Source organism: Rhinopithecus bieti, unplaced genomic scaffold, assembly GCF_001698545.2.
Source record: "Rhinopithecus bieti isolate Rb0 unplaced genomic scaffold, ASM169854v2 scaffold_39273, whole genome shotgun sequence".
Lineage (NCBI taxonomy): Eukaryota > Metazoa > Chordata > Mammalia > Primates > Cercopithecidae > Rhinopithecus > Rhinopithecus bieti.
In genome coordinates, this window is record NW_016816078.1 from 248,044 (window position 1) to 260,865 (window position 12,822).

Sequence of the window (12,822 nt, forward strand, 5' to 3'; positions counted from 1 at the left end):
TCTATACCTTCAATACAACCAAAATGAAAAGCCCACAAACTTTGGGTAGAAATTGTCAAGCTAATTCTGTAATTCATATAGAAATGCAAATCACCTAAAATAGCCAAAACAACTTTGAAAAGAAAGAACAAATTTAGAAGACAACTACAGTATTTAAAAATTTATTACAAAGCAAGCATTATTAAGACAGTATGTTATTGGCATAAGGATATACATATAGATCAACATAACAGAACAAATGGTCCACTGATCTAGGGATAACAGACCCATCTATATTCAGTGTACTTATTTCAAACATAAGGGGGAAAATAATCTTTTCTATAGTGACGGTTATCTATATTTAAAAAATATAAACTTCAACCTTACACCATATAAAAATATTAATTAGAAATAAATCCCAGAACTAAATGTAAAAGCAAAACTCTAAAATTTCCAGAAGAAAACAAAGGAGAAAATCTTAGCCACCTGGAGTTTGGCAAGGACTTCTTAAATAGGATATAAAAAGCGGAAATTATGAGAGGAAAAAAAAATCTATAAATTAAGCTTAAAAGTATGTTCTTCAAAAGATACATATAAATTTATAAAAATAAAAAATACGCTCTCAAAAAAGATACTATTTATAAATGGAAAAGGAAGTAACAGATGCAAAAACCTTGTACAGGAACATTCTTAGGAGTGACAGGTTCACCTCATTTTATCACGGCTTCGCTTTACTGAACTTCACAGAAATTGCATTTTTTCCCATTGAAGGTTTATGACAACCTTGCATCGAGCAAGTCTACTGGTGCCATTTTTCCAAAAGTATGTGCTCACCGCACGTCTCTGTGGCATATTTTAGTAATTCTCACAATATTTCATATTATTATATCTGTTATTGTGATCTGTGATCTTTGATGTTACTACTGTAATTGTTTGGGGGTGACATGAATTGCACCCATATAAGACGACAAATTTAATTGATAAATGTCATGTGTGTTCTGACTGCTCCACTGATGGCCCGTTCCCCTGTCTCTCTTTCTCTTTCCTGCCCCTTGGGCTTCCCTATTCCCTGAGATACAACAACATTGAAATTAGGCCAATTAATAACCCTATAATGGCCACTAAGCATTTCAGTGAAAGGAAGAGTCGCATGCCTCTCAATTTACATCAATAGCTAGAAACGGCTTAGTGAGACAGCTACGTTGAAAGCCAAGGCAGGCCAAAAGCTAGGCCCTTTGCATCAAACAGCCAAGTTGTGGATGCAAAGAAAAAGTTCTTAAAGAGAATTAAAAGTGCTACTTCATTGAACACAAGAATGATTAGAAAGCAAAACAGCCTTATTGCTGATAAGGAGAAAGTTTGAGTGCTCTAGATAAAACATCAAACAGCCACAATATTCCCTTAAGGCAAATCCTAATCCAGAGCAAGGCCCTAACTCCATTTAATTCTCTGAAGGCTGAGAGAGGTAAGGAAGTGACAGAAAAAAAGTCAGAGGCTAGCAGAGGTTGGTTCCTGAGGTTTAAGGAAGGAAGTCATCTCTTCATAACATAAAATTGAAGTGGCAAGTACTGATGTATAAGCTATAGCAAGTTATCCAGAAAATCTACCTGAAATAAAATAAAGATTAAACAGAAGATCTGGGATTTAAACATGAATCTAATTTCAAAACCAATACTCTTATCCACCAGGCTGCCTCCTATCTGAAAAGGACCTTAAGTGAAAGCTGGAAGAAAAAGTGTAAGTCTCCATATTTGTGCCGTAAGTTTTACTAGCTCATATTCTAACAAAATGACTTCTATTAGTTATTTTTATCACAAATATGCTTCATTTGCATCCACAACCAATAAGTACCTTAATAAAATACTGCATTGTCCCAGCAATAATAATAATACAAATACATTTTATACAAATTATAATACAAATACATTTTTTGAAACAAAATTCTGCATTTCTTAAATACTAATACCGAATAAGAACTGATATAATCATGAAATAGATTCACTAGAACTATTAAGCCGCACGAAAACTGGCTTAACATATTCTACCATGTCACTTACTTAATTCACCTTCAGAAAGAAAAGAATCATCAAGAACCTGAGCAAGATGTACCTGCTCTCACACGGCGTACATATTAAGAAATAAAACAACCATCCAGATTCTTAGAAACCCCACCTGAGACAGTGACCTTACAGTGACAGATGCTCAGCACTGCCTCTTGAACCTGCCAGTCTGTTATCCATACTGCGCTAGGAACATAAAAGGCTGGAATTTTGCCCACAAAAAACAGGAAGGCTATTCTGGTAGCCCATAACAGACTAGGTTATTTGAACCAAGCTTCCTACTGAAAGCAACTTAAAAAGCTGGATATAATATTATTTTAAAAGTACCCAAGAGTTGGCAAGATGTTAAGACCGAAATTAAGGCCGGGCGCGGTGGCTCAAGCCTGTAATCCCAGCGCTTTGGGAGGCCGAGACGGGCGGATCACGAGGTCAGGAGATTAAGACCATCCTGGCTAACACGGTGAAACCCTGTCTCTACTAAAAAATACAAAAAACTAGCCGGGCGAGGTGGCGGGCGCCTGTAGTCCCAGCTACTCGGGAGGCTGAGGCAGGAGAATGGCGTAAACCCGGGAGGCGGAGCTTGCAGTGAGCTGAGATCCGGCCACTGCACTCCAGCCCGGGCGACAGGGCGAGACTCCGTCTCAAAAAAAAAAAAAAGAAAAAAAAAAAAAAACCGAAAATAAGAAAACACAGAAAAAAAAAAGAAAAAAAAAAAAAGACCGAAATTAAGCAAACACAGTAAAGCAGAAGTAAGCACAAAACAGAACTTTGTTTTACAAGACTCAGAAGATGAGGGGAACAGAAACCAAAGCCCACAGACCTTCTAATATAAATGTGAAGAGAGAATCAGAAGGAAACACCAAAGGCTCCACTCTCAGGGTGAAAGTAAATGAGAGGTGAGCAGGTCTCCCGTGTATCTACAACCCTGGGTCGCACTGCCTGAATGGCTCAGTTCACCTTCAACTCAGAATTTGGTTTGGGTGGGGCCCGCACTAGAGGAGCCTGAAGGGGCCCAGCTAAAACAGGCAGAAATGTTCTCTGGAGAAAGACGCTCCCACCTGAGGCTTCAACTGATTTCCACAAATAACTTACCAAATACAGCCAGAAGCAAAGGAAGATAACAAAGCAAACAAGGAAAGAAAGTACCATGAGCAAGAACCAGCAAAAAACAACAGATTCAGACAGGACTTTAGGCACTGAAATAACCCAACACACCTACACACCTTTTAAATTATGCCTTTAACACTTAAAGAAACAAAGACAAGCTTGAAGATTAAAACCAAAATAACAGATTTGACGAAAACCACATAGCACTTCATATAACGAAAAACAATAAATTTAAAACACTGAAGGTGAATGAATTTGTATCTATTCTGGATTTTATTTTAGAACAGAAAAAGGACATTAGTGGAAAACCCGGTAAAGTCTGAATAAAAATCTGTAGTACAATTAACAGTGTGGTACCAATGTTTATTTCTTAGTTTTGACAAATATATACCATGTTATGTAAGATGTCAACATTAGATGTTAAAGCTAGATGAAGAAGGCTGGGCGTGGTGGCTCATGCCTGTAATCCCAGCACTGTGGAAGGCTGAGGCAGGTAGATCATGAGATCAGGAGTTTGAGACCAGCCTGGCCAACATGGTGAAACCCTGTCTCTACTAAAAATACAAAATTTAGCCGGGCATCGTCGCACATACCTGTAATCCCAGCTACTCAGAAGGCTGAGACAGCAGAATTGCTTGAACCCAGGAGGCAGAGGTTGCAGTGAGCCAAGATCGTGCCACTGCACTTCAGCCTGGGTGACAGACCGAGACTCCAACTCAAAAAAAAAAAAAAAAAAAAAAAAAGCAAAAAAAAAAAAAAAAAAAAAAGCTAGATAAAGAATAAATAAATGGGAACACTCTGTTCTTTCTGACGTTTCTGTAAATCTAACATTGTTCCAAGTTTTGAAATTTATTAACCAAAAATGAGAGGAGGCTTCCATGAAGTATGTAGAATACTGAAGGAATACTACTCCTAACCCTACAGCAACAACAACACTGACAATCTGTAGATTCATGACTTTTCTCAGATCCTTCAGAGAGCCAAAAGGTTGCAAGGCAACCAACTAATCCAAAAGTCTAAGGAATGAGAGAAAACTCAAAGGAGAAACAAGATGCAAGTGCTTGTTTACTTAGGGGCCAATGCAAACATTTAGCTAAAAATTTTAACAATTGTGCAGAAAGCCAAGCATAAGCTAGTGGAACAGATGAACCCCTGGGCTACAGACACAAGGAGAAGGCAGCACAATTTACAGGCTCGACCCACAGACCTCCTGTGTACTTACAAGATAAGGAAAAAGGAAAACACACTGGGGTCAGGGAAGACTGGATGTAGGCTTGCGGGATGGAACAGCAGCCCTGTGGGAAAGGCTCAGGGCCCAGCCCACATCCTTCTCTGTACGTTTCCTATGGAACAGCAGGCGGAAACTGATGAACAGGGGCAACAAAACCCTGCTACCCATGGAGCACGGATGAATACTCGATGAGGCTGGGCGAAGAGAACAGGGAAAAACTCTTAGTGAAGGCAGGAATACATCCTGGGCACAGACTTACAGCCAGAAGCAAGGCAGGATCACAGAAGGCTCCACCCCTGAGATTCTCCCTAAGAATAAAAAGACACTTCCCTTCCTTCTCCTTCTACCACCAAACTAGTGAGAGTTCAGTAACAAGTATCAGAGAAGTACAGTGGGGAAAGGCACAAAGAGGAGAGCCACTCCGAGGTGCCATGTGAAAATTCTGAGTGTGAAACAGACACTGAGGAAAAGCTCTACTGGGAGGACGTCCCCAACCTACACACAAAGTAATGCAGCTATAGAAACCTGAAGCTGTGAGAAAAAGCACATGAGCAAAACGCAAATCCAGTGCACCTCCTGAGTGGACTGACTCAACTCCTCAACACCAAAGGCTGAGCAGAAAGACAAGTCTATCCATTTCCAGGTATAGAGACAACTTGCCTCCATTTCTACTGTCTTACAAAAAAGCCCTAGCGTTCGGCAAAATCTTAGGAAGTGTGACAAAGGCAAGATAAAGCACAATCTGAAGAGACAAAGCAATCAAAATTTCCAGACTCAGACATGGCCCAGATATTGGAATTATCAAGCAGGGAATTTAAGAGAACCACAAGTATAATAAAATGATAAAGGTTCAAGTGGAAAAAGTGACTAAGCTTTATGATCAGACAGATATTCTAGCACAGAGATGGAAACTATGAAACAGGGTCAAAGGGAAATGTGAGGAATGAAATGCGCAGTAGCAGAGATGAAGAGTGCCTTCAACTGGCTCACCAGTAGACTCAACACAGCCAAAGGAAGAATCTGTGAACTCAAAAAGGTGGGTCAACAGAAATCATCCAAACTGTAACAAAAAAAGAAAAAAGGGAAGGGGGTGTAAAAAAAATTTTTAAAAAACAATGAATAATGCATCTAAGAACTAAAGAACAGTGACAAATGAGCCAACACAAACATAACTGGAGAAGAAAGACTGCGGTAGGAATCATATTTAAAGAAATAAGAGTAAAGAAATTTCCAAAATTAATAACAGACACCAAACCATAGATCCAAGCTCAGAGGACCAATCCAGGTAAAATTTTTTAAATGACACTCAGATATATGATACTTAAACTGCTGCAAACCAAAAACAAGAAGAAACTCATGAAGGCAGCCGGAGAAACAGACACATGACAAGTGTACAGAGCTGATTTTTTCAGCCCTAGTGCCACTGACAGCTATATTTGCAGGGGCAAAAAAGCAAGGGACCACTGTGCATAGAACGCCAACATCACCCAACAGGCAGCTATCTTCATTTGCTTCATATATACAATGCCCACAGCAGGACACAGAAGAAACTCCACAGCAGTCATCCATGGCTGGGGTGACTGGACAGCTGGGAGAGAAGTGGGACGGACATTTTAAGGTATAAATTCGTGATTTTTAAATTTTAATTTTTTTGTAAAAAGTCGATAAACCGTATTACCAACTTATTCTGTCTTTTGGAAACCTACATACAATGACCACAATTCTGCCCAAATTCACACTGTTTCAGACTAAACAGACCCTTTGAAAACACCAAGCTTGGTTCTCAAGGGTGAGCTATAACAGGATAAAGGGTCACTGTTCATCTCATTCCATTCTGCTTCTGTCATCCCATACATGCCCAGAACAGGATGCAATGTCCTAATGCAAAAACACCTAGAAGAGGCATGTGAATAAACAATGCTCACACCGGGCACTTTACCAGCTGACCATGAAGAACAAACACCTAGAAGAGGCACGTGAATAAATAATGCTTGCACCGGGCACTTTACCAGCTGACCGTGAAGAACTCTTCCTTCACCATGAGCTCCAGCTGCTGCCCAGGACCCCTAGTGAGGGGAGGGCAAGAGGAGAGGAGGGAAGACAGAGGGAGGGAGCCAGAAAGGAAGAGGAAAGCCTGTGCACGCAGCTAAGCTTCTGAGCACATGTCATGCTGTCATGCACCGAAAGAGAAAGCCCAAGTAGTCCTGGTAAGCATGATGCTTTGTCTTAGGAGGGAACCAGGGGAAAAGCCATTGGCAGCAATCAGCATTCTACACATAGCAGATTGAACTTCCCCCACTTTTGTGGAATAAAGTTTTATAAAATATTATTTACACTGAATGATTTGACATTTGTAGAGATTCATCCTTTTTTGGTTTTTCTGTATATGTAAGACATTCCAAATTTCCACTAAGAGAAAACAGTTGCTGCTTCTAAAACTAAATCTGATAGTAAAGAAGACAAGAAGTAAGATGAGGTCTTAAAGTAGCTTAAATGTCAGGTTAAAATGTAGTTAGCTATTTATAGACTCTGAAAGACACCAAATGCTCTTTTTATTCCTCTTTAAGGTCCACTGACCAGCAAAGGACCTAGTTGTTTACAGCAATCTTTCTGATGGCTGAAATACCTGCTTACCTGTACTTAGAGGGTTTCTGTTACCTCAGCGTAACTCTGAATTAGTAATTACACATGGGAAAATATATTTTCAAAACAATTCTTAGATTTTAATTTAATTCTTAAATTTAGAAACTGAGAGCTGGTAAGAAAAATAAAACCGGGTAGGTTCTTACTGGAGTTCCTGCGTTCACATAGCTCTGCAACTTGTTTCGCATCTCTTTCTCATTAAATTTGGCACTTCGCTTTACATAGATTCCTCCATGCTGCCACAATAAAATTGGGAGAAAGAAGTTTTACTTTTAAAATAACGATTGGCCAGAGTCATCAAAAGGCAACTTTTCTTTCAAAAGTACAGAATATAAACTACATTTCAGAACTGAATCTATATTTAATGTCTTCAAATATTAGCTTCTAAAGAACATTTAGCTGAAAAATTACCTTGTCTCAACATAATTCAAAAAAACTGCGTGTGATACTGTATTGGAAAATACATGAACTTTAGTTTTGTTGGCAGTTAAAATGAAAATGTTTTCTTTCTTAAATATACATTTTTTAAAATAAAAAAACCTGATCAATCAGATGGATTTAACTCCCCATTCTTCCACCCACTTATTACGGAGTCACTAAAAAGCATCCTTAAAATGTCAATACTCACGATCTTTACGGATTTTAAAAAATCAGTCCTGCTACAGATATTTCTGTGGCATTGTTATGGACAGAACTGTGTTCCCCCAAGTCAGTCTACTAAAGCCCTAATAGTTCCCACTGTGACTGTTTTCAGAGAGAGGGACTTAGAGGTGGTAATTAAGGTTAAAAAGGGGCCTCAGAGTGGGACCTTACAAGTCTTTGTAGAAGGATTAGTCATCCAGTGTGATTAGTCCTTCTAAGAAGAGGAAGCAATGCCAGGGGTGCTCGGGCACAGGGAAAAAAAACCACATGAAGACACAGGAAGAAGGCTGCTGTCTGCAAGCCAGGGAGAGAGACCTTGGGAGAACTAACCCTGTCAACACCTTGATCTTGGATGTCTAGCCTCCAGAACAGGAGAAAGTAAGTTTTATATATACAGCTATTTTTTTAATATCATACAGATCGCTAATTACTGTTATCAATAGTTTAATGTAATTGCGTATCAAATCCTACGCCTTTAAGTGTCCTATTCGTTTGGTCTTTGTACATCTGCATTTTTACTCTTTCATTTTACTGCAGCTGGTCCTTCATATCCATGTGTTCCACATCTGCAGATTCAACAAATCACAGATCAAAAATATGTGAATAAAAGTAAAAAATAATACAATTAAAATAATACAAACAAAAATAAAGTATAACAACCGTTTATGTGGCATTTATAATGTATTAGATATTATAAGTAATCTAGAGATGATTTAAAGTAGTGCACAGGTTATATGCAAATACTATCCCATTCCAAATAAGGGTCTTGAGCCTTGTGTTTTAGCTTTTGGTGTCTGTGGTGGTCCTAAAACCAGTCCCCACAGATGCTGAAGGAAAACTGTATATGGATAATCAGACAGGTGTATAAGTACACACCACTAAAAATACCAAACAAAATTATTTCAATTGAGAATAAACTATTAAACCCATTCTAAAAACTATACATTTACATGAAGTATATGTTACATTTTAAAATATAACATTTTTATAGGGTTGGGTATGGCAGTGTGAACTATAATCTCAGCATTTGGGGAGGCTGAGGCAGGCAGATTGCTTGAGTTCAAGACCAGCCTGGGCAACACAGCGAGATCCCCATCTCTACAAAAAACACAAATATAGCCAGGCATGGTGGTGGGTACCCACAGTCCCAACTACTTGAGGCTGAGGCAGAAGGTTCACTTGAGCCCCACAGGTCAAGGCTGCAGTGAGCTGTGTTCACAACACTGCACTCAGCCCGAGCAACAAAGTGCGACCGTCTCAAAACAAAACAAAACAAAATTTACAAACTACATATATAGAGAGAAAAGCATGGAAACAAATTACCTGAGCAAAATAACACCCATACAATGGGAGCCACTTTAATCCTTCTTTCAGCACATAGCGCACATGTCCTAGCGCATTCTGCCTGATGGCCAAGATGTCAGCAACAATCCAGTCAACTGCAGAGACAGGACCCAGTTAATGCATACATGAACCTCTTCACAAGTTGTACTAGGAGTGTGCTTCAAAAGTACTGTGATTAGGATGTTTAAAATTTTTTAAATCAATCTGAGATATTCTAAAATATACATTTTCTGTTTTTTGAGATTTTTTTGCATTTCTTGAAAGGCTTTTATTTCAAAGATAAAACACAGTCACAAAATACCTAAGTAATCCAACAGCAGCATGTATATGGAATAAAATGAGCTTCTCTAAATCCTAAAGCCTAGAAAACAAAGATTTTTTTTTAATGAGAAAGGGGAAATTATAAACAAAAAATGGCCAAATGAAACTATGAATTGCAACTAAATATTCTGTGTGTGTATATGTATGTTCGGCAAAAGGCAAGGACAGTTTATCTTTTACTAATGAGTTTTTAGGACTCGGTACTAGGTTAGGACGGCAATCAAACAAAGGTCTCACATGCCTTACAATAGTGCTGGGTAGATACATGCGTTCTTTATGTAACCAAGAAAAATGATCCCAGGCTGCTAATAACTACAGTTAAATAAATACGTTATTAACAAAGGGTTGCAAAAACAAGGGTAAGATGGTATGAGTTGATAACAGCAGCAACAAAAAACTTCCTAGAGGTTGTTAGTTGAACTTTCAAAAAGAAAAAATTCCCAACACAGAGAGCGGCCCTTGCCAATAAAACAAACAGGAAGTGGCAATGTGGGTGCAGAAGATGGGAAACAGAGGACACGGTTTAAAGAGGAAATGAAGTGAAATTAAGAAGACAAATGATAAAAGTGTTAAGAACCACAGAAATTTAGATTTGAAAGTAAATGGCTACAAACTACTCTATTTCTTGATGAGAAAGAAAACATATAAGAATGAAATGTAAGGGAGACCTCTAGTTAATACACACATGAGCTCAATTGATACTCGAAAAGAAAATTGTTAAGAATCTGTGAAAACAACAGTTCTAGCATCACACATGTCCTCAGGCCACAAAATGAGAACAAAAGGAGTGAGTCAGAGGAAGGAAATGTTAAAAAAACAAACAAAAAAAATCTGTAGAAAATAAAAGCTGAGGATTTAAAGGAATTACAATAAAGTTTTAGCCAAAGAGGACAGTTTTCCAGATTACAGGATGATTAGCTCTCAGCTATGTGAAATCCGTTAGACAATGCACCATACTAGTCAGAATATCCCAAAGAAGAGTTAGCCATTTTAATACTAAAATTAACCCAGAAAATGTCTTAGCAATTATTATACATCTCTCTTTTAATCAGGGATTATCATTCACAAGTTAACTTTTTCTTGATGACTGAAGACTTACAATTATTATATATATGGAACTTTTGGTATGGCTTCCTAAAAGTAGAATGCTGCTTGCAAAGATGCTCCCCTACAGTGTGTATGATCCCAGAGACAGACATGACCTGTGTTATTGGGTTGAGATATCTACGCTATTGGGCTATCAATGATCACTTTTCTCTAAAGTATATAATTTCCTGTTGAAGCCCTCTCCCTAGCCCCTTCTAATTTAGATCAAACAAATAATAACTGATAAACATATTTCCTTCTAGTCATGTCTTAGAAACCGTATAATCAATCCTGCTATACCTGTACCAAATGCCAAAAGTAAGCAGTCAATAAATTGACTAAATTGAGAACTAATTCTGTATGGTTCTGTATGTTCCCAGGCTAAAGCACATCTTGGAAATATAGTTGAGGTACAAAGTTAAAAACCAGGTTTAGCATCTTTTCCTGCAACAATTATTTTTTTTAATTTGGAAGAATTTTAAAAATGGATTTTATTTTAAAACAAACAGGTTTATGGTTATATTATGGCTTCAGATGCCCCTCCCAAGAACTTTTAAGAGAAAGTATAAGATTTTCAAGGTACGTCATGTTCATAATAAGCTGCCCTGGGCTATACCCTTAAACTTGAAAATTTTAGTGGAAACATTTAACAACTAGCTTAAGTAGTCAAAATATACAAGCTTTGCGCCACCAATATTTGCTACTGAATTATCTTTATTTCTTGTTTATTCTCAGCTATGTTTCAGATAGGACACTAGATTACAGATAGTTTCTGACTATCTCAGTTACAGTTGAGATTATATTACTTTGACAATAACTATTCATATTTTGTGTTCTGGCATAATTTAACTAAGATAGCAATAAATTTGGCTACGTGAGACTCTTCCATGGCGATCAACCCAAAGCAGTGTCATTGTTCCCATTTACTTGGAGGAAAGGAGTGGAAGGCAGTGAGAGGCAGCAAGTCTAATTTCCTCATCCCTATCGTCATGAAAGAACAGCTCCTAATTCATGAGGGCCCTGTGTAGTCTAAGAGATACTGCATGTGCAGTGCTTCCCTACCATGGATCCAGTGTTATGCTAATGGTGAGCTATGACTGGCATCACAACCACTTTTAAACATCATCTATGAGCCAGGTACTCTACCAGGATTAGGAGATAGCCTCTGTAAAGGGCCTAAAGGAGCTAGCACTCACGCCTTACCAATAAGGCTCTGAGAGATAAGTAATTTGCCCACTGACACACAGCCTGTTGCAGAACAGCATTTCTGCAATGCCGAACAGGAACCTGGGTCTCTCTGACTCCAAAGTCCGTGCCTTTTTATAACATTCTACTCACCACGCATGCTGTTCAACAAGAAAATTGATGCTTAAACCAAGAAAAGGGAACATTTCATGTGAATAAAAAGGCAAATAGTAGGCAGGGAGCGGTGGCTCACGCCTGTAATCCCTGCACTTTGGGAGGCCAAGGCAGGCAGATCACCTGAGGTCAGGAGTTCAAGACCAGCCTGACCAACATGGTGAGACCCCTGTCTCTACTGAAAATACAAAATTAGCCAGGTGTGGTGGTGCATGCCTGTAATCCCAGCTACTAGGGAGGCTAAGGCAGGAGAATGGCTTGAACCCGGGAGGTGAAGGTTGCAGTGAGCCGAGATCGCACCACTGCACTCCAGCCCAGGCAACAAGAGTGAAACTCTGTCTGAAAAAAAAGAAAAAATTGGCAAATAGTATCAAAAGTAGATTGTTGAAGGATAAGGGGAAGGAATAACAGTCACTGTATCCTGCTGACTCCAGAGAGAAATGAGTTAACAGAGACAGAGACAGAATGTAGAGACAAGGATGTGTCAAGTGAAAACAAGGGAAGAGAGAGACTAATTTAAATGTTAATTCTTTTGAGTATCAGGCCAGGAAACTCATTTATTCTGGCAAGCCTGGCAGAAGACAAACAAGAAAGTCTAAGCAGAACAGCAGTCTTTGAAATGTTCTTTCTGCTAATTACATTTTCAGAGATACTCCGCTGTGATACTTAATATCTCAGAAGGGTTTTACAAGGGTACCTAAACAGGATCGGACAATGAACCATGTCTATGGCTAGGCTTTAGGGGTCTCTGAAACCCTAAAACTACATACACATTTTTATATGCACATTTTTTCTAGGAAAAGGCTCTGTCATATACTGACTAAAGCCTGTAATTCTAAAGAAATTTAAAATCACTCCCCTAGTATTTTCCCAAGTTATCGAATTTTAAAAGGAAGGTTTTCAAAAAGCAGACTTCCCAAATCCTGCTGGGATCAGGATCTGGTGCCAGAGCAGTGATACAAAGTCACAGGCACTTGGAGCTAGGGTGAAGGGAAGGGGAAGCGGTTCTCTAAACTGATAAATGAAATTCAGGTCAGTGTGGTCTGAGGA

At 38.7% G+C, this 12,822-nt stretch overlaps 1 protein-coding gene across 1 annotated transcript in view; it reads right to left on the minus strand.

The window, feature by feature from the left end:
* AGPAT5 (1-acylglycerol-3-phosphate O-acyltransferase 5) overlaps window positions 1–12,822 on the minus strand; it is a 52,380-nt gene that overhangs the window by 20,782 nt on the left and 18,776 nt on the right. The window contains exons 3-4 of the mRNA XM_017854318.1: window positions 8,986–9,101; window positions 7,167–7,256 (exon numbers count right to left, since the gene is read on the minus strand). Coding sequence (XP_017709807.1) covers window positions 7,167–7,256; window positions 8,986–9,101 — 206 coding nt within the window. The remainder of the gene's footprint in view (window positions 1–7,166; window positions 7,257–8,985; window positions 9,102–12,822) is intronic.